A 22,642-nucleotide genomic window follows, 5' to 3' on the forward strand; every position below is an offset into this window, starting at 1 on the left:
ATCTGTGCTTTGATGGAATTGGAGACAGGGGTGGGGTCCGTGCGCGGCGGCATTTGGGGGCATAGGAAGGGGTTAGCAGTGGATACTGAGAAAGGGTGGTGGGCAAGGGGAGAGATGGCGGGGGGGTAACTCATGGGAGCTACTTGTGGGGGTGGGTTGGAGCTCACGGCGGCTATGGCAGGGGGATCTAGGGGAAAAGAGTGGAAAAGATAGGGTGGTAAAGAAGAATAGGTGTGTAAAGATGATGGGGGGGTCTTGAACCTGGGTTCAGACTGGTAGCAGAAAAATAGGGGAGGGGAGGAGGAATAGGAGGTGGTATGGCTGGGATCGTCAGTGGAGGCATCTGTGTGCCTGTGCTGGCACCTATGGCTGGCTGGGCTGTGGGAACAGAAATGAACAAGTTAGGTCCTGGGGGAATAGGAGAAACTTGAGGCTGGTAAATAATGGACAGTGGATTGGGGGCTGGTTGCCAGGCATGGTCGGGAGAGACTTGGGCAGAGTACTGTTGGTGTGGGTTCAACTGATCCAATGAACAGAGTGGGTACAGGGTAGGCTGATGGCTTGTGGGGGCTGGAGCCGTGGTGCCTGCTGCGTGGGTTGTTTGCTGGAAACTGGAGGAAGAGCTGCTGGTGTTTGGGTCCTGGGCTTTGCTAGCAGTAGCTGGGAGCCTTCTGCCGCCTCCTGGTGGGCGGAGGCTTAATACGGGTGCAGATGCTGACTTCTCGGGTCTTCCCCTGGGAGAATTACGGCTTCTTCTAGTTGTTTCCTTTCTTTTGGCTGGAGGAGAAATGTTTGGCGGCTGCGCCTGTTTGATAAGTCGAGTACAGCGAGAGAAGCTCGGCTTTGTTAGCGCGCGGCGGAGAATGGAATGTTTGCGTTATGCAGTGCTTGACGCAAAGCGGAATTGTCCATTTTGTTGCGGATGGAGCAGAAGAAAAAGCTGCACGGTAGGGAGAAGCTGGGGAAGCTTGAGGACGTCTGGCAGGTGGAGGCGAACGTGATCTTAATCGCGTTGGCGAATGGATAGTCACTCGCGTTAGTTTTCTGCCGCTGGGCGAAGCCGCGCGCTCGTTTGAAGTTCCGGGCGGGGCGTTAGCGTGCTTGCTCAGCGGAGTCGTGGAGGGCTCGGCGTCCTCGATTTCGTAGGTTTCTGGCGATTGGTCTTGTTCGGACATGCTGAATACCATGCTCGGAAACGAGATATCGAGGTAAGAGGCTTGTGCGAATTTATAGTAGGCTTCTCTTGCTCTGGTTGGATAATTGCGTGATTAGGAAACGAGAAGCCAGCCACGTTAATTATCAGTGCGTGCTCCTCCCGAAATTTGTTTATAGCTAAACATCATTAAAAAAATCTTTTTTGATTAGTATTATGCTTCGCTAAGAATTTCATTTGGACAACTTTAAAGGTCATTTTCTAAATATTCTCCTTATATTGTCCTATCCTCACAGGATAGGATCCTCACATTTATTCAGCTTTCAAGGGGATGTAATAATCTCAGTTTTTGAAAACTTGACACTTAAGACAAGTTTTGTGTTCCAAGGTGACATATACGAAAATAAATAAATGAACACATTAATAAAATACTGGCTATTTCTAATGTGTTCACAGTATTTTCTCCAACTCCTGTGTACTTAAAGAGATGCATATTACCCCATGATTTACTCAAGAATCTCTTCTTTCAGACAAATATAATCAGACTTATATTAAAAATGTCCTTCCAAGACTCTAATGAGAATTAAAATAGACTGCTAGTCATGTGACGTGTGAAATGGATCTTATAACAGTTTTGAGGTTATAAGATAACTGTAGCTCTAATATTTCATCTCACCATGATATGATTTTCAAGAGAACCTTCTTTTTATTGAGTTTTTTTACTTTTTATTTTCTGGTCCAACACACATCTATAGTCATACCCTAGATTTGATTTTTGCTTTTAATCCCTGTTTTTTCTATTTCAAACACTGAAATCAGTAGAGCATGTTTTTCTGTCAGTTCTTTATACTGTTCCTCTTTCGGCTGAATCCTCAGAAATCCACCGCTGAATGTTTGACTCGCTCTTAGTCTTCTTATGAAGAATTTTCTGTATATCTGTCTTGAAGTCTGTAACTCACTGGAGTTGAACTCTACTCTGTTTAATCTAGACACTGATGCACATCTTAATCGTTTTATTTCTAGCTGTGCTGACATCATGAATTCTATTTCCCTCTTAAAGAAATCTTGAAAATCATATGTCTGTATCTCTACCTGGTTCACTGACTCTGCATGTACTTTAAGACAAACTTGTAGACAGATTGAACACAAACAGAAGACTGCAGGTCTAGAGCACTCTATGTCTCTGTTTCATTACCTTCTTCTACCTGGTTCGGGTTTTAACCTATTGATTTGGCCACATGTAATAAAATGGTCATCTAAAAATATCCTCAGGATATTATTCCATCTAATCTGATCAAAACCTAAAATTTGACAAACAGAACAGTTCTGTTGTAACATCATCATACTTTTGAAATGATATTATTAGTGTATAAAAGCGTCTGCAAAATGACTAAATGTCTCCAAAAAGCTTTGGATAAAAGCGTCTGCAAAATGACTAAATGTAAATGTAAAGCTCTCAGTACCTGACATGCTCCATCTGTACATTTCTTCTAGATCATTGAGATCCAGTGATCTCTGTCTTCATGCCTAGATCTAAACGAGATGATCAAGCTTCTGCAGCTGCAGGTCAGTATCTCTGGAACAGTCTACCTCTTCATATTAGTTGATCTCCCTCAGTTTCTGCTTTTAAGTCTGCTCTAAACACATATCTCTCCTCCCTAGCTTTTAATAAACCTCGATCAATCGTTATTTTGTTTGAAATGTGCTAATCTTGCTACTTCATCTGTATCCTATTTTGAATTAGAAGAAATCTGTAAGAAATACAGCAATCCATAGCTAAAATAACAGATGAAAACATAGGCTATTGTTATTTTAAACACAAACCAGATGTGCACTGCAAAAAGCTGCAATAATGCTAACAATATTATTAGCTCTGCATAAGATGTTCCAATAAACCACTTTGAAATGTTGAAAAATATTTTTCATTTTCTTCTTTTATTATACATTATGAACAGAAATCTATTAAAACATATATATCAAATGTATTGAAATACTTTAGCTGGGGAGCTGTGTTTCTGATCAGCTGAGTGAGAAATAAAGTGGGAAATTGCAGCACATTCTGCAGCAAAAACATGGAAATGAACCATTGTTTTTATCATATTGATTACTGGGTTTATTTGTTTAACTGGTTTTGTTTATTGTGCTGCTGCAAGACTTTTAAAATGACAGAAATCATCTGGTGAAGTGATATGATCATATAATGTGGTCAAGAGCTGCCAGGAACTACACTCATCATGTGTTTCCCTGAAAATAATTGCAGCCTATTAGATTCAAGCACTCAATGGACCTATAGTATGCAAAAATGTTAGCCAATCATAGCAGGCGTACACTTCAGTGCCTTGAATGTGCCCTGTCTACAAAAACAGATTGTTCTGCAGAGAATCAAAACCCACATACAAAATATAGACTATTACATCTAAGTTGCGCTATTTTTATGTAAAAATCTTTTATTTTACTTACATTATAGGTGCATCACAGAGAAGATTATAAAATAATTTAAAAAAAGCAATCCATGACTCTTATAAGGTCTTTGTCTATTGTAATTTGCCTGTACAATTATAAAATTGATTATTGTTATTTTCAATTACGTTTTCTATTTTTTATTCTTTTATCTGTGTTTTTGTCCTGTCACTGTCATTCTGTTGAACTGCAGAAGCTTCTGACAAAAAAACTAATTCTTCATATGTGTAAACATATGAACCACATCATAAAAACAACCTCAAGATGTAAAACAAACAAAAAAGAAAATCAAAGTTTTAAAATGCTGTAACATAAGAAGTCCATTATTAAACCACATTAAAATGCATTGTTTGGGAACTGAAATATAGAGTTCATGCAGGAATTAAAGCCTATACATTTCACTTAGTTCAGTTCTGTCCTCAATTCTGTGGCAAGGTCCATGTTAACAGATAGATCTAAATTATAACGAAATACTAGAGATTTTCACAAAACTTACCTCAGTATCTCTAATTTACAATTGATATCCTTCAGTCCAGTGCAGAGCAGCTTCACTCCTGAATCCCGCAGATTATTATTGTTCATGTTCAGCTCTTTCAGACTGGAATCTGATCCAAGAACTGAAGCCAGAGCTGAACAGCTTTTGTCTGTTAAACCACAATCACTTAGCCTACAAGAGAAATAAATCAAATCAGAGTAAATACATGTAATGTTTGGTCACTTCTGATCTATAGTGATTATTAACCATAAACCAATTAGAAATATATATCTGCTTAATGATTAAATAATAAATAATTTTGGTTTCCTTATACATTTTTAACTTTATTTCATTTATTTTTATCTTTAAAAATGGCAGTCCTTTGGAATTAAATTGCAGTGTTATTTTATTAGATTTACATGGGTTTTAGGTCAAAATTTCTTCAAAACAAACTCTTTAGTTAGCTGCAGAAGAAGCACATCGTGTTATTATAAAACAGACTGTTCCATAGTTATTTCTTCTTCAAAATGCAGTTCAATTTCCTGAACGTCAATGTAGACAAATTAACTTTTTAGATAACAAAACATGATAAAATATATTAAATGACTTACAGAGCTCTTTTGGAGGTTTTGATGACTGCTGATAACCTAATGAGACACTCGTCTGATTCCTTGAATTTCTGAAGATCAAACTCCTCCAGCTCCTCCTCTGATGTCAACAACACAAAGACCAAAGCAGACCACTGGGCAGGTGAAAGGTCAGCAGATGAGAGACTTCCTTTGTTAAGGTGGGTCTGAATCTCTTTCACCAGAGTTTGGTCGTTCAGTTCATTCAGACAGTAGAACAGATTGATGGATCTCTCTGGAGACAGATTATCCTCTAATTTCTGCTTGATGTACTCAACTATTTCCTTTTTGATCTGGTCATTTCTATTCTGCTGTGTCAACAGACCCCGTAAGAGTCTCTGATTGGACTGGAGTGACAAACCAAGGAGGAATCGAAGAAATAGATCCATGTGTCCATTATCACTCTCTAGAGCCTTGTCCACTGCAGTCTTGAGGAAATCAATTTCACTTTTGTTTGCCTGTTCTGAGTCTTGATCAAACACACTTTTCTTGTTGATTTCTAGAAAGCGATGAGCATAAAGGGCTGCAATAAATTCCTGAATGCTCAAATGAACGAAGCAGTACATGGTACCAAGAACGATCCCTGTTTCCTCCTTAAAGATCTGGGTACACATGCCTGAGTACACTGATGCCTTATAGACGTCAATACCACAGGCTTCCAGATCTGTGTCATAGAAGACCACATTGTTTCTTTCCAGCTGATCAAATGCCAGTTTTCCCAGTGAAAAGATGGCATCTTTATCCCATGAAACATCTGGTGTGTGTTCTCCATCATACTTTCTTCTGCTCTGCTGGATCTGAAATCTAAGAAAGTGTGTGTACATTTGTGTCAGAGTCTTAGGAGTGTCTTCAGTATTTGACTCCTGTAGTGTTTTGGAGGCATCTTCAGACTCATTATTTTTCAACACATTTTTTCTTTTCTCTTCTAAAATGTTCTGGAGAACTGTGGCTGAAATCCAGCAGAAGACTGGGATGTGGCACATGATAAAAAGACTCTTTGAATGTTTAACATGATCGATGATTTCTTTGGCCTGATTCTGATCCGTGAATCTTTTTCTGAAGTACTCCTCCTTTTGTGCATCATTGAATCCTCGTATCGCTGTCAGCAGCTTGATACATTCAGGAGGAATCTTACTGGCAGCTGCTGGTCTGGTGGTGATCCAGATGAGAGCAGAAGGAAGCAGATTTCCCTTGATGAGGTTTGTTAGGAGAACATCCAGAGAGGCTGCTGATGAAACATCACACAATATCTCATTATCCTTAAAGTTTAGAGGAAGTCGACATTCATCTAATCCATCAAGAATGAACAGGACTTTGAACTGATTTCTTCTCGTAAGATTCAGTCCTTTTGTCTCTGGGAAAAACTGAGCTAAAAGGTCCATCAAACTTAGTTTTTCTTTCTCCTTTAAGTTCATCTCTCTGAATGGAAGAGGAAATATGAAGCTGATATCTTGATTTTCTTTTCCTTCGGCCCAATCCAGAACAAACTTCTGCACAGAGACTGATTTTCCGATGCCAGCGACTCCTTTTGTCAGAACAGTTCTGATCTGCTCGTCTTGTTCAGATGCTTCAAACAAATTTTTGCACTCAACCTGTATGTCTTGTGATTCATGACGCCTAGAAGCAACTTCAATCTGTCTGACCTCATGTTCAGTATTGACTTGTTCACTACAACCCTGAGTGATATAGAGATCAGTGTAGATGTTCTTCAGAAGTGTAGAGTCTCCTTGCTTTGTGATTCCTTCAAACACACACTTATACTTCTTCTTTAGGCTACACTTTAGCTGATGAATGAAGAACAGCTCATCTGAACAGAAATAAAAACACAAATATTTTTAATCTTATTCTCTATTACATTTATAAGTGACAGTCTGGCAGATGATCATGAGTCTCTTACCTTCTAGAGTATCAGCAGCTTCATCTTGCTTCATCTCTCTCAGGAAGTAAAGCGTAAGATCAAGAGCTGCTTCTCTGTTACTGCTTCTGTTCTCATTAAAATCCTTCACAAAGTTTTGCATGTCCTCTTTTTGTAGTATTTTTTTAAAGGTTTTCAGTTCTTTCTTTAAAAATGTTATTATTTTGCTTTCAAGATCCTAAAAACAAAGACAAAGATAACTCTGACCACATTGACACAATAGTTAATTAGCTGTAAATAATATAAAAATAGGTTTCATTCTTATTTTATCAATCTTAAAAAGAAAAATCAGAAATAATAGTTCTGTCAACACTCTTATTCAATAACATTTTGTTTATTATAATTATTATATATTTTTGTGTTTAATTACCTGGAAGATCTGCAGGAGATTGTCTGTAATATTTTTGCGGTTCCTGTTAGTTTGTAAATCTGCATCTAATGTTTCATAATGAACCCTAAATAAAATAAATCAAAATAAAGCATTTTTAGGAAAAATATGACAATATATATATTGTAAACTATTTTTTAGAGAGAAACACAATACTGTGATAAATCTATCAACTACAAAATTTTCTGATAATTATTCACAGATATACTTTTTAGTCTATGTTTAATCAAAAATAAGAAACCCATCAAATACTGTTTGGTTCGTGATGGTTCTTCACTGAAGTTCGGCACGTCATCCTTTGACCAGTCACTCTTCACAGACACATGTGAGTCTGATCTTACACTAAAGACACAAAGAGAGTCAATATCAGATGATATCATTTTAAAAGTTCATCACAATTTATTCTTTCCTAAAGTGTCAAGATAAAATACAGGTTTTTAGATGTGGTTTATTGTAGTTCATTTACAGTTATTTAGGTTTATATATGTGATATTGTTCACAAGAAGCTGTGAGAAAATACTCTGCTGCTTTATAAAGTCTTCACAGACACAGAGCTGGACACACATGAGTCTGATCTTTCACTGATGACACAAAGAACAGAGAAAACTCAAAAAGATTTCACTTAAGCTGGGAGTTGGGAGTATCTGGAAACATCTGAAACTAAGCTAAATATGATTATAAAGGTCGAAGAAAGCAAGACCTTTCTCTTCAGACTTTCAGTCCTGATGCTTCACTAACTTCTACTGATCTCTGAATCACAATCAATCAGATCACTGCACCAATCAGAAACTGAGAAACACATTGACCAGATACAAGCTGATGATAGAGACGACAGACCTAACACACAGAGATCATCAGACATTAAAACTCTTTCTGTCTGTGAGAAGAACACAAGAACTGATGTGTGTTTTCTGCTCGGTGTGTGTCTGTCACCACAGAAGAGAAAACACTCAGTCTGCCCAGATCTCATGTTTCCAGCACATCCAGAGTATATTACTTCATATCACTCTGTTATATTGCTTAATTATTATAAATATTATTCTTTTTTCTTATGTTAATGCCTTTTTGGCAATACTGATATAGTATAGTTTTGTCATACAAATAAAGCACAACTGAAAAGAGAAAGCCAGAGCAAACACTTCAGTTTGTCATGATTCATTTGATTCACTTCTTTAAGTTACCATATCATTTACATTTTCTATGCAGTAAATGTGCAACTTGAGACCAAACTGGTTTTATTCTGTGGTTGTACAGGACTTATCATATATGAGCAATTAATCATATTTGTCTAGACTAAATATTCCTGTATGTTAGACATTTGACAAGGTTCAAGCTGTTTTTTTACCAGTGACAATCTGAAAACATTGATAACATTTGTTTTTCTAATCCTTTGACACGACAATAGAGAGAAAACACTGCTTGTTGAAAAGTGTAGTTTTTTCTCTGAAAGCAGACTCAAGTCTTACCTCTGTTTCTTTGAGAGACTCATCTTTTTCTTCTCTTCTCTGAGATCTTTGTGTCTCTGAAGATCATCAGATGTTCCTCATGTCCTGAACAAGACCCTGTGTCTCTGTCTGAGATCAAGATCATGAGAGTTCAGAGGAATACCAGGACAAGGAAATATGATCACATAACCCCAGTTTTATCCTCCCTGCACTGGCTGCCTGTTCATTTCCGGATTGATTACAAAGTACTGTTACTGACCTACAAGGCTCTAAATGGTTTAGCCCCCATTTATCTGACTAGCCTTCTGTCTCGCTACAACCCGTCACGCTCTCTAAGATCTCAAAACTCAGGGCTCCTGGTAGTTCCTCGTATAGCAAAGTCTACTAAAGGTGGTCGAGCGTTTTCACATTTGGCACCCAAACTCTGGAATAACCTTCCTGCAAATGTTCGGGGATCAGACACACTCTCTCAGTTTAAGTCTAGGCTAAAGACATATCTTTTTAGCAAAGCATACTCGTAAAGATTAACATAAACCTATGCTACAGTACATCGTGATTCCCAATAGTATGAATGGCCGCTACGCTAATTATCCTTTTGTCTCCACCTCGGGATGTACATCCCGAGGCATCTAGTTACCGAGCCTCTCCAGTGGACCCAGTGAGGAGATGACCTTCCTGCGATGACGTCGAGGAAAACTCAACCTTCTGTCTGGACTAATTCTATCTTGGACTTTCTACATTGTAATTCATCCAGCTGTTTTGTAACACATCCTGTTGTGTGGTGACTTGCTTATGTCTGTGGAATGATTTGCTTTTGTCTTGTAATAATTTGCTTTTGTGAAGCTGCTTTGGAACAATAGCCATTGTAAAAAGCGCTATACAAATAAACTTGAATTGAATTGAATTGAATTGAATACAAGATGAAGAAAAACAACTAGTGAGCAGTTATCAAACAATCAATACAAAAATCAATATACTGTCGTGTAATTGCTCTCATAATCTCTTCAGATCAACACGTCTTTATTTACATGAAGAAGTTTAAAAGAACATTAATGTTGTTCGGGTTCATTTCGTCTCACAGAATACTTTCGGTTTCGTTTCTTAAAATGCAGAAATAAAGCAACCATTTTAGAATCATTCTTAACGCTACATTATTTACAGACCTTTAAACGGTTTGTTTTAATAATATCTCTCTGATTCTCGGTCGTTTGTTACTTCGACGACAGATAAAAGTTATAATTTAACAAACCTCGCTTCATATATCTATGAAATCCGTTCATAATTTTCCATAATTTTTCAAACGTACTTGAAGTCGTTGTGTAAATGTTGTTCTGTAGAAACAGATAAGGAAGTCTTTAAAGCACTTTCGGCTTGTGATCGCTGTTAAACACACATCTGCGTGATCTTCTCCAGAGCTGCGTGTCTCCTGATAAGAGAGAAGATGTCCGGTTTACAACAGATCCCGTGAATCAGCGCAGAAATATGAAGTGTGTTTTCTGCGTTATGTCGAATGAAAGACAGACTGCGATAATTCTTGCCCTTAAGTCCTCATTTGTTATGTACATGGATAACACAAAGGAATATATATATATATATATGAGGACTCGTGCAGCAGCAATGGACGACAATCTGTGACGTTTCATGCAGACTGGGAAGACTTCATCATGGCGGCAGGAAACCCCAAATATGGTCATGGCAAGTGGAATCACAATATCATTTTAAATACACACCTGCTACAGAAGCATATATAATAATAAAAAGCTATATCCAAGTAGAACACCACAGTGCATTTCGGTTTAATGCGTTATCTCACAGTCCATTAACTAATATTAGCAAACATAACTTGTGATTTTAATAATGCATTAGTAAATGCTGAAATTGGCATTGACTTTGATTAACAAATGCTAGAAGTATTGTTCATTCTTAGTTCATGTAAATAATGTTGTTTACGAATGAACCTTATTGTAAACACTTACTATTTCTGTTTACTGAGCTTACCGTATTTTCTATCCTCTAACCCTAACTCTAAACTTAACCCTCACAGAAAACAGTTTTTCAAGATTCGTAAACTGCTTTGCTTGTGAAATTTGGACAAGCAATAAACCTCCATTGTTGCTGATTACTAACAGTTTGTATGAATAATAAGGATAATATGTGACCCGTGCTGTAAAATGAGTCTGAATGCACACACTCACTAATTTTACGCTACAGGCAAAGAAGGGAAAAAGTTGAATTTGATGTTTCCAAAAAAAAAGTTATTTGAGCCCTATTTTAGCGATCCCTATGCTCCAAATAGTAATAAAACATCTCAAATGATCTTTATTTGCCCCTTTTCTCCTTTCAATCAATCACTTTTATTCATATAGCGCTTTTAACAACACAGGTTATATCAAAGCACTGAACAGTATAAAGCAGAAGAATACAATGATAGGGATGTATAATGACGAGATTGAACAATTTATTATTAAATGCAGAGACCGCTCTGTGATCAATTTGACAATAATCGCTGGAAGTTAAGTGTTCCCAACAAAGCAAGCCAGAGGAACCAAAACCCCATCCATACAGAATGAGAAGAAAAAAAAACTTGGAAAAAACCAGACTCAGTTGGGGCCAGTTCTCCTCTGACCGGACACCCAGCACTACACGAACATCTGATTGGGAAAAAATCTGATGTTTAACATTATTTGATCCATGCATTACAGTAGGTATTAAAGCAATTGTTCAGCCTTCTTCTTCTTCTTCTTCCACTTATCTGGGGCCGGGTCACGGGGGCAACAGTCTAAGCAGGGATGCCTAGACTTCCCTCTCCCCAGACACTTGCTCCAGCTCTTCCGGGGGAACATCAAGGCGACTCCCAGGCCAGCCGAGAGACACAGTCCCACTGCTCCCTCAGTGGAAGTTTGCGTTGGCGGGATTGAGGAGATCCTCAAAGTATTCTTTCCAACGCCTGGCAATATCCCCAGTCGAGGTTAGCAGGCTCCACCAGCACTGTATACGGTGTTGGCAGGGCACTGCTTCCCTTTTCTGAGGTGTCGGATGGTTTGCCAGAACCTCTTTGAGGCCGTCCGATAGTCCTTTTCCAAGGCATCCCCAAACTCCTCCCAGACCTGAGTTTTTACCTGCACAACCACCCGGCCAGCGGTCCGTTCGGCCCACCGGTACCTGTCAGCTGCCTCAGGAATCCCACGAGCCAACCAGGTCCGATAGGACTCCTTCTTTAGCTTGACGGCATCCCTTACTTCCGGTGTCCACCACGGGGTTCTTTCTGTTCTTATTTTTAACAGCAAAGATGAAATAGCTATATTGTGATAATAATATAGTAATTATTATTAAGAAAATGTTGCTTGGTGGCTTGCTCCGCTGCTTAATTTAGCAATATTGTTAAATTCAGCGATATTTCCTTCAAATGTGCCAACTAAAATGTATTTTATGCGTCTGTGCAAGCTTTTATTCATTTTCATTATCTGGAATTTGCTGCGACTTTCTAAACCAACTTCTATTAACATATGCACACATATGGTGCCAAATAAGAGAGACGTGAGTAGTCTACAGCGGGTTTCACACACATTTCTACCAGCAGTAATGTAATATATAAATAAAAATAATGTTTCAATTATTCAAACTAAATTCAATTCTGCTGAAAAAGAGCGGAGTGTATTTTCGCTAAGGACAAATTTAGAACATTTTGTTGGCAGAACCTATTTACATAAACCCCGCCCACAAATGCCTGCCTGCTATAAAACACGTGTATATATACGCTTTCAGGTTGTGAGGTTGTGCTGATGAAGTGATCAACGCATACCAAATCAAGAAGGCATTTATTTTCAAAGCCTCCTTAATAATAGGGTGTTTAACAAAACAGGAGTGCTTAGATGCAGGTTTTGCTCCCAAAAAAAATGGCATATTCATCTAATAAAATGTATATGATAATTACACTCAATATGTCATTGCATACTGTTTTATAATGTACTACATTATTGACGTATAAATAGGCCTATCTAAAGAAAATGCTGCTAATTATAACCGAATTTAGCATTATATATATGTATTTTTCAGATAACTGTAACTGCAAAAATATAATTGTTCAGTTAAAGATGTCTCGGTCTTGATTCAATTCTGTCAAATATGTCAAGTTTATCAATTATGAAATGAGTTCAATAGGGCAATATTGTATTGTATTAACAAGCCTTTGTAGAAAGAATAGTGAGCGCATTTGTAAGGTACCAGCATCGACAGCTGTGCTAAATTGTGTTTGTCACGTGACGATTAAGCATACTACTCTCAAACATGTATAGCTATTATATATATTATATACTGTTTCACACTACTACCTCCTTAAAACAGTAGGCAGTATGCACTATGTACAGGGTAGTAAGCAGTAAGCAAGCGTGTCTCTGCATTTGATGGAGCGTCATCTAAGCTGGTATTTTGGCTTTATATATAAATATATGTATGATAATACTCCTATGGAGTTTACAAGGTTGAATAGGCTGGGAAACATTGTAACACGAGTTTAAATCAGTGATTCCTCTGTATACCACTAGAGGAAGCCCGCACACCACACTTTGAGTATCAGTGATTCATCGTCTCTGTAGATAAGATGAACGACTCACAGTCTCCCCATGTAGTGCAGTGATATGGTTTCTCTGTAGTGTAAATCCTCTCGTGTGAAGGGTCTCATTTAAGTCTGGAACAACAATAACAATAGTTAGAAGTAACAATATGAATAAATCAAAGTGAAAACTGACAACAGCTACAGCAATTTATGATCATTTTGACACATTTTTTGCTAAATAAGTTGCAGTTATCTAAATTAAAAATCCATTGCTTCTGTAGTAAGAACTATTCAAAGCTTGATTAACTCCACAATTATAAATATTTGTCTATATTATAAGGATTTTAAACTAAACAGGCCAATATTTTTCCTTCAACACAACTGCCATTCTATTTCTTGCTTTTTCTTTTCATCCAGGAAGTGACATCATTTGAACATTTGATTTTCAGTCTGTTTAATTTTTCAACTCTTAGGTATTTTTGTTCTAGATCTCTTATGTTCTCTCTGTCCTTCAGATTTCTCTTCTTCCTGATGCTCTGATGCTCATCTTCACTTGTAGACACCAGCATTTTTACTGAACTGCAGTGGGAGGAGCTTCACTGAAGGTTCTTGTGGAAGGAGCTTCACTGAAGGTGAGGTTCTTGTGGGAGAAGCTTCAATTAGGGTGTGCTTTATTATGGGAGAGCTTCAGTGAAGGTGAGGTTGTTGTGGAAGGAGCTTCACTGAAGGTGTGATTGTTGTGGGAGGAGCTTCACTGAAGGTGTTGATTTTGATGTGGGAGGGCTTCATTGAATGTGTAATTACTGTGGGAGGAGCTTCACTGAAGGTGTGATTGTTTTGGGAAGAGCTTCACGGAAGATCTGATTGTTGTGGGAGGAGCTTCACTTGCTTTGTTTGCCTGTTTGGACTGTTCACCTGTGCATTGGCCCATTGCCTGCTACTCTACCATGCCTCACGGAATTGCCCTCTAACCTGGTAACTGATTCTGACTGCCTTCATTGCTGACCCTCTGCCTGTTTCTGATTCTTGTCTCTCGTTTGTTAAATAAACCCTGCATGTGGATTAGAACACCGCCTCAGTGCCCTCCTTACAGAATACTTCGCTTACTGAGAATCTAGCGGGGACTGCCAATCTTCTAGCAGCAATCGTTTATCAGCAAGACTTGTTGAAAAAGTTATCAAGAGCAGCTCAACAAGCTGCAAGCGGTAAACAAACACCTCATACACTCCATTCGAACTGGTAAGCTTTGCTTTACCTAGTAAGTTTGATGGTTCTGCTAACCAGTGTAAGAGCTTTCTACTCCAGCAGCTGACTACGTTATTGAGTTTAGGACTCTCGCTGCTCAGAGCAGCTGGAATGACGTGGCCCTAAAAGCTACATTCGAAATAGTCCGAATCTTACTTACAGTCTGAGTTAGGGGAGGATATGTCTTTTCAGATTTTGTCACAACGACCATAAAGATCAACAATCTGACTTCAGACGATGTCAAACTTCAGTCGATGAACCCATGCAAGTGAACACTTTTCGACTATCAGAAAAGAAAAGAGAGATGTCAGCTTCATAACCTGTTTTTACTGCGCTGAAGCAGGCCATCACAGCTCAGGCTGTCCTCATAAGTCTCAACATGCTCCCAGGGTGAATATTGAAACTTTCTCTCTACTCAGTAACAAGGTGTTTACAGTACCTATTAACTTACAATGTGATGATTTATCTTTTTATGTAACAGCAATGATCGACTCATCCCCAACTCATACAACATTCCCATGCAGCCTTCAAATCCACCCATAAACATCAAAGCCATCAACGACACCCTTCATCTCCCAATGAACCCATCTTCCACGAAGAGTCAATTACATTATACATTGTCGATTCACCCAAGCACAAGGTTATTCTCGGGTTCCCCGGCTCTCGAGCCATGTTCCCAAAATCTCATGGTACCATTGTGAAATAACTGGCTGGTCCACATTCTGCCATGCTCACTGATTTTCTTCCAAACCAGCACCCTATTTGACTACCAGTAGAGCCCTATTACTCAGAAACCGATAATATCCCTTCATGTTACCAGGAGCTTCTTGAAGTGTTCAGTAAAGTTAAGGCAACTCAGTTACCCCCACCGACCATGGGATTGTGCTATTGATCTCTTACCAAATGCCATGCCTTCACAAAGCAACACTTACCCCCTCTCTCAAACTGAAAATTAGGCAATGGAAGAATATATTGAAGAGGTGCTGCAATCAGGTTTGATTCCCCCTCAACCCGCCACAGCCAGAATGCATATAGTTATGTATGTGTGTGATCCTTAGAACATCTGTATTGATTTCATGGAGTACGTGTTTGGTTCTGAAGGATGGTGGTCAGCAGAAGCTGCGCTGGTACTTCAAGCTCTTCGACGTGGACCGCGAGGAGCTGCTGCTCATCTTCAAGGTCTCTGATGGTCCTGTGATGTTGTGTTTGTCTTCAGCTCCACCTGCTGGAGTCACAGCCTGCGTGTGAACTGAAATCATCTGTGTAAGAGGATCTCCACGTCACAGGAACACTTTCACATGATAAACTTTCATCTGCTGTTGCTTTTCTGCTGCAGGCCATTCGTGCCATCAGTAGAATAGAGCAGGAGATCTCAAGATCGACCTCAGTGGAGACGGTAATCTGTCTGTCTATCTATCTAGACAGTAGATATGCAACAATACAATAATGCATTTTATTTAAAAGACGTTTTTCTTAAACTCAAAGCACTGCAATAAAACACAACAACGAAAAGTATAATGCAAATGACAAGATTTAATTAAAAGCAAGCGTAAATAAATGCATCTTAATGATCCAAGGTTGCTCCATTTGTGATATTAAAAGGAAGTGCATTCTATTATTTGGGGCTTCGAATGAAAAAGCTCTTTCCCCCATAGTCGTAGGGTAGCATGAAGGCTGCTAAAGTAAAAGATAACTGACAGAGCGAGAGGGAGCGTATGAACTCATTAGAGTGCAAAGACGTGCTTGTGGTGATGTAAAGATATAAAGACCATATTTATTGATCATCTGGAAGCCTATATGTGCTAAAGCGAGCTGGGCCCAATACGGAACCCTGAGGAACTCCCTATGGAGAGTGAAATCAAACAAGAACCATTCTATTGAAATCAAGATATATTTATTGTCTGTCTGTACATTAGTTGTTCTAACGAATTCATGCACAAATTATGTAAATGTGTGTGTTTAGGTGAGGAGTTTGTGGAGGGCGTTCAGGCCGACGACGTTCTGTTGAAGATGTGGATGCAGACTTTGGTTCTGATCCTCAACGAAGATGAGACTGAAGATGAAGATAATGGCTGTTGTGCTGGTTCTGCAGCAGGTCACTTTGCAGCTCGTTTCTTGTGGTGAATTTCTCGTTTAAAAAACTGAACTTCACCATCAAGCGAAGAGGTTCAATTTTGCATTTTCAGTTTTTTTACGTAATCTCTCAGAATAACGTTAGCAACTGAAGCTAGAGCAAACCCTGTTTATTTAAGTGCACTTATACACACCAAAACCTTGAAGCATTCCTGTAAAATACATCATTCTTCAGTCCTGCCATGCATGTATGTGTGTATATAATGATAATGATGTTATGTTAAAAAATGTTATATTCTGTAGGGAACATTTATAATGCTATTGTCATTTTACACTTGGATTCTCTTTTGAAAATAAAACACGAAACCTTTTCTGTGCTTGCAGATACGATGAACAACCTCAAAATATGTCAGATGATCTTTTGAACTACCTGACAATCAATGCAGCTCTGCGTGCTCGAAATATTTCAAATACAATGTAGATTACATGTAAATTAAACTTAAGCTCAGATTTTTCTGATGTATTATTTTCTCAGCGCAAGGGTTTCCTCCCGTGTTTGCTCAGATCACGCGTTTTAAGCGAATCTTAAAGTAAACCACGAACGCAACTCATAAGTGTGCGCGTGCTGTAGGCGGGCGCGCGCGCGTCAGAGCAAGGCGCGTGACGTCACGGCCGTACCTGAGTTTCGGTGGACGGTGAAACTTTGTAGCAGAGATTGAAACGCACGAGAAACGCGCCTCTCCCGGTTTTCTCACGGGCTCGCGGCGAAAGTGCGGGCGCGTTGTCTGATCTGCGAGCCGTTTATGACGACTTAAATCAGTTTAATTCACAAAGCGGCTCGTTTTCGGCGGCAGAGGCCTCGGGATTGCCGTGTTTTTTCCTGCTTTGGCGCTTCCTGAAACCCTCAGGTGAGCTCCATTAATATCTAAAGCTCATTTATATTTAATTTCTACACGCTTTCGCTCGCACTCCAGTTATATAACACGTTAGATTGTGATTTACTGTCGTAATTTCTGTCTTTTATCGACGGGGAGGATATGAGGTAGTATCGAATATGAAAAGTCACCGTCTGTTTCTTTACTCGATTTGTTGACTTCTGACTTGTTTCTGATCATTACCTTGAATTAATTATCATATTAAATCTAATTATTAATACGAGCTTCGTCTGGTCTGTGTTATGAAACTTACATCTAGGCTTTTAAATCTCAATGCTGCTGCTAATAACATATTCATAATTTACGTATTAATATAAAATTATGTATTACAACAATCTATTAAATATAACATCAAAAAATTATATATTTTTAAATTATTAGTTCTGTAGTGTTTTCCCTTACAGAATGCAGTGTTACTTTATTAATAGGAATGCTATATTACTATTTATCATTGATTATAAAATTATAATATATTAAAATATGTATTACAAATACAAATATAAAATAAAATATTTTTTCTTACTGCAAATATTAGTCTTTGTAGCCTGTTTTTGCCTAATTTCTGCATTTTTTTGTCCTCATTATGAAGATCATCATGCTAATATATTTTTAGAGATCATTATAATGATGATGATGAAGTATATCATTTTTATTTTTATTTTTTATTTTTTTATGTTTACTTTGATTTATGTTTATCCTAATCCTCAACTGAAGGTCATATTAATCATGATGTTTTGATTAATTATTAGAATATTTTATAATATTTGTGATTGATTGCAATTAATTATTTGATAATATATTGTTGATTAATCATTTGCTAATATACAAATGTAAAGCAAATATATATATATATATATATATATATATATGGTTAAAGTAGTAAAATAATTATAAGGGCTCTATAAAACGCACTAAAAGTTGAAGCGTGGTGTGAGTGTTTGGTGACTGCTTGATCTCCAGAAGGCCGTGATGTCCTCTCACCCTCGGCGCGTGCGGCTGAAGCCCTGGCTCGTGTCTCAGGTGGATAACGGGGTGTTTCCGGGTCTGGTGTGGCTGGACCGCGAGGCCAAGCGCTTTCAGATCCCCTGGAAACACGCCACGCGCCACACGCCGCAGCAGGAGGAGGAGAACACCATCTTCAAGGTGAGCGAAGGCCTCGGCCCCCGGGGACGAGGAGGGAGCGCGACGGGACTGACCTGTGTGTGTGTGTGTGTGTGTGTGTGTGTGTGTGTGTGTGTGTGTGTGTGTGTCAGGCCTGGGCCGTGGAGACGGGGAAGTATCAGGAAGGCGTGGACGAGCCGGATCCGGCCAAATGGAAAGCGCAGCTGAGGTGCGCCCTGAACAAGAGCCGCGAGTTCAACCTCATCTACGACGGCACCAAAGAGGTTCCCATGAACCGCTGAAGATCTACGACGTGTGTGACATCCCTCAGACCTCCAGCAACCCCGTAACACACACACACACACACACAAACTTAATCATGTGCTGATATTTATGAAACATTGCGTTACGCATTTTACTTCTCTTTATTTCCAAATATAATTTTTTTTTATAAATCATTTGTGGTTTTTGTCTTATCGTGTATATATTTATCTTTTTTTTTTTGCACAATTTAACAAATTTTATTAATACAAAAGAATAGTTTTAATCACTGGTTTATGTATTGTAAATGAAAAAAGTGCTATTATGAAGAAAACCATCATTTGCATGTTATGAACTTTTACTTAGATTCTTGTTGTTGAATTAAACACATTTTTGATTAACTTTTTTTCTTTTTTGAAAAACCCTGTTATTCCCAAAACTGTATTATTTTAATAGAAAATAAAGGAAAATATTAAAGAATAAGGAAAATATTTTTAATTGCATATTATGATTTAAGTGTATTGTTTTTGTGTGATTTTATTTTTGAATTAATAGAAAAATTTAATTTGTACTTTTAACATTTTAACACTATATATATATATATATATATATATATATATATAGCCCCAAAGACAAGGTTTAATTTCAGTCTCTCTTGTAAATGTGTGTGTGTGTGTGTGTCGCAGAGCTCTGTTCCCACGTATGAGACGGACGGTGATGAAGACGACGTTCCTGACACCCCGAGCCTCCTCCTCCTCCGTATCCTCCTCACGGTACGGCGGCGTCCCACGATGCTCTCAGGTGAGCCTGCTGTGTGTGTGTGCTGCTGACCGAGTGTTTCTGTGGTGTTCAGGCATGAGCTCGTCCCCGCTGGCCCCGGTCTGGGCGTCCCGGGCCCGTGTCTCCGCTGCAGCCGCCCAGCTGCCCTCCCCCCTCCCCGGCCGAGGTGTGGCCCAAGAAAGAGCCGCGGGGCGTGGAGATGCAGCCGCCGCCCGATGGAGATCCAGACGCCCACGCCGCTGGACGCCATGTTCGCCACGCCTGAGACCTGGATCAGCTCCCTGCCCAGTACACACACACACACACACACACATCATTTTTCATTCTGGATGCGATTTATCATTTGATGGCACTAATGAAAAAATAACAAATGAATAATAATTAACGTGTTTATACATGTTTAATGTATATTAATGTCAGTTATTTGTTGCTGTGTGTTCAGTGACCGACCTGGAGGTGCAGTTCTACTACCGCGGGAAGGAGGTGTGTCCTCCGGTGACGGTCAGTAATCCTCAGGGCTGTCGTCTGTTCTACGGGGATCTGGGGCCCATCGTCAATCAGGAGGAGCTGTTTGGCCCCGTGAGCCTGGAGCAGGTGCGCTTCCCCTCCACCGAGCACATCTCTAACGACAAGCAGCGTGTGTTCACCAGCCGCCTGCTGGACGTGATGGACCGAGGACTCATCCTGGAGGTGGCGGACACGACATCGCCCGCCATGCGTCTCTGTCAGTGTAAGGTGTACTGGTCCGGCCCCTGCGCTCCCAACCCCAACACCCCCAACCTGATCGAGCGCCAGCACAAGGTCAAGCTCTTCTGCCTCGAGTCCTTCCTCAGCGGTGAGTGATCGCTCCTTTCCTCAGTTCTGTTTCTTTCATTTCAGTTTTTATATAAATCCGTTTGAAGTTTTTCTCACCTTTTTTTTTTTTTTTTTTTTTTAAGGTTGAATTTTAAATTGAATTTTGGGTTTAGCACGTGGAATTATATGAATGCATAAACAACTTTTATTTATGTTTAATAATAGCCTTAAGGTTTTTTTCCCTTAAAATTCTGTGAATTTCTGAGTTTCAAATAATGTTTTATTATATTTTATTCTTTTTTATTGTATCTTTTTTGTAATATTAGTGTAATTAACTGTGTTCAGGTGTGATCGCTCACCAGCGCGGCATGCTTTCGTCTGAGTCTCCGCTCTTTGACATTCATCTGTGTTTCGGGGAGGAGTGGCCTGATGGCAGACCCCGAGAACGTAAACTCATCATGGTGCAGGTCAGACACTGCACACAGTCTTACTCAAACACAGGAAATGTACACATACGTGCACAGAGGACTTCTGCTCATTTCTTTTTTCTCTCTGTGTCTCCTTGTGTGTGTGTCTCTGTCTTTGTCTCTGTGTGTCTTTGTCTCTGTCTCTGTGTGTCTTTGTCTCTGTCTCTGCGTGTCTTTGTCTCTGTCGGTCTCTGTGTGTCTTTGTCTCTGTCGGTCTCTGTGTGACTGTCTCTATGTCTTTGTCTCTGCGTGTCTTTGTCTCTCTGTCTGTCTCTGCGTGTCTTTGTCTCTGTCTGTCTCTGTGTGACTGTCTCTATGTCTTTGTCTCTGTCTGTCTCTGTGTCTTTGTCTCTGTCTGTCTTTGTCTCTGTCTCTGCGTGTCTTTGTCTCTGTCTGTCTCTGTGTGACTGTCTCTATGTCTTTGTCTCTGTCTCTGCGTGTCTTTGTCTCTGTCTCTACGTGTCTTTGTCTCTGTCGGTCTCTGTGTCTTTGTCTCTGTCGGTCTCTGTGTCTTTGTCTCTGTCGGTCTCTGTGTCTTTGTCTCTGTCTGTCTCTGTCTCTATGTGTCTTTGTCTCTGTCTGTCTCTGTCTCTATGTGTCTCTGTCTGTCTCTGTGTGACTGTCTCTATGTGTCTCTGTCTGTCTCTGTGTGACTGTCTCTATGTGTCTTTGTCTCTGTCTCTACGTGTCTTTGTCTCTGTCGTTCTCTGTGTGACTGTGTCTGTCTCTATGTGTCTTTGTGTCTCTGTGTGACTGTCTCTGTGTCTTTGTCTCTGCGTGTCTTTGTCTACGTCTGTCTCCGTCTGTCTCTACATGTCTTTGTCTCTGTGTGTTTAGGTGGTGCCGGTGGTGGCGCGGATGATCAGCGAGATGTTCTCGGGCGACTGCACACGCTCCTTCGACAGCGGCAGTGTGCGGCTGCAGATCTCTATCCCGGACATCAAGGACAACATCGTGACGCACCTGAAGCAGCTGTACCGGCTCCTGCAGACGCACCAGGGTCAGGAGAACTGGCCGCTGCCTCCCAGCATGCAGCTCCCGCAGACACAGCACTGACCCCGGTGACCGCTTTTATCAGCCGCTGTCTCTGATGGCTGAGCTTTTAGCTGAGCTTTTACTGCAGACCTATGTTACGCGTGTGAACTGCTTCCCGCACTTTCCTTTTAACGCATCATTTGTTTGACGTCCCATCATGTAGATTTATGTAATAATGTTCTATGGATTTATCAAATAAAAAGAAAAAACACAAACTTTCTTAGAGATTTTGTTTTGTCATGGGGATTCATTTTAAAATAAAACATTCAAATTATATATGTTGTATATGAAATGAGATGCATATAAAGCATATTATTGGTTAGAGAATGCTATTACATTCCAGCTATAGTGTACATGTTTTATCTAAACACATAAAATGTAGGTTTTGTAGGTAATGTAACTTGTTTCATGTAATTGAAATAACTTGATATAATTGCCTATATATGTAATTAGTTAATAAATTAAGTGAATTATATTTTGAATATTACATAAATATATAAAAACGTAATTAATTAGTAAAATTTCTCAATATTTAGATTTTTTTTTTCCAGCCTCAGTTTTCAGATTTTCATATATTTGTATCTCAGTACTAAATCTCATTTACTGTACCCTTACTGTAAAGTGTTACCCTTATTAGGTTTCAAGGTCCAGGGGTCACACATCTTTCTCATATTTTGTGATATATTTTGTCTAAACACATTTATAAAATGTTCTCAAAACTTTATTCAGTGACTCATTTATTGTATAATGTCTGAATATTTCTTCTGTTAAACACGGTTATCGACATGTATTTATATATAACTTGTTTCATATAATATGTTTTTATTAACTGTGTCTAACATTAGGACAAAATGTGTGTTTAAAAGGTATATCCAAAAATATTACTGTTATATTTGTATGCATTTGTTTGTAATATTTGGACATATATTAAGC

At 39.2% G+C, this 22,642-nt stretch overlaps 2 protein-coding genes, 1 long non-coding RNA gene and 1 pseudogene across 11 annotated transcripts in view; 2 read left to right on the forward strand and 2 right to left on the reverse strand.

Moving 5' to 3' along the window:
- Nucleotides 1-10,124, reverse strand: part of LOC122327910 (NACHT, LRR and PYD domains-containing protein 3-like) — a 98,788-nt gene extending 88,664 nt beyond the window's left edge. For 6 of the 9 annotated variants that reach the window (XM_043223586.1, XM_043223589.1, XM_043223584.1 and 3 more), the window contains exons 1-8: nucleotides 9,769-10,124; nucleotides 8,484-8,591; nucleotides 7,568-7,598; nucleotides 7,270-7,340; nucleotides 7,000-7,084; nucleotides 6,612-6,807; nucleotides 4,700-6,521; nucleotides 4,110-4,280 (exon numbers count right to left, since the gene is read on the reverse strand). In XM_043223586.1, coding sequence (XP_043079521.1) covers nucleotides 4,110-4,280; nucleotides 4,700-6,521; nucleotides 6,612-6,807; nucleotides 7,000-7,084; nucleotides 7,270-7,340; nucleotides 7,568-7,598; nucleotides 8,484-8,506 — 2,399 coding nt within the window. In that variant the 5' untranslated portion in view covers nucleotides 8,507-8,591; nucleotides 9,769-10,124. Of the gene's footprint in view, nucleotides 1-4,109; nucleotides 4,281-4,699; nucleotides 6,522-6,611; nucleotides 6,808-6,999; nucleotides 7,085-7,269; nucleotides 7,360-7,567; nucleotides 7,599-8,483; nucleotides 8,592-9,711 lie in introns of all 9 variants that reach the window. The other 3 variants (XM_043223581.1, XM_043223582.1, XM_043223583.1) reach the window with 3 other exon arrangements.
- The window catches only part of LOC122327919 (GTPase IMAP family member 8-like), a 295,481-nt gene that overhangs the window by 218,086 nt on the left and 54,753 nt on the right, over nucleotides 1-22,642 (reverse strand). The window lies entirely within an intron of this gene.
- Nucleotides 13,554-15,651, forward strand: LOC122328047. Its single transcript, XR_006247762.1, has 3 exons — nucleotides 13,554-13,649; nucleotides 14,084-14,652; nucleotides 14,744-15,651. It is a non-coding gene; the product is annotated as an uncharacterized LOC122328047 (long non-coding RNA).
- LOC122327947 lies at nucleotides 16,973-21,835 on the forward strand (annotated as a pseudogene).

The sequence above is a fragment of the Puntigrus tetrazona genome, chromosome 22, assembly GCF_018831695.1.
Source record: "Puntigrus tetrazona isolate hp1 chromosome 22, ASM1883169v1, whole genome shotgun sequence".
NCBI lineage: Eukaryota > Metazoa > Chordata > Actinopteri > Cypriniformes > Cyprinidae > Puntigrus > Puntigrus tetrazona.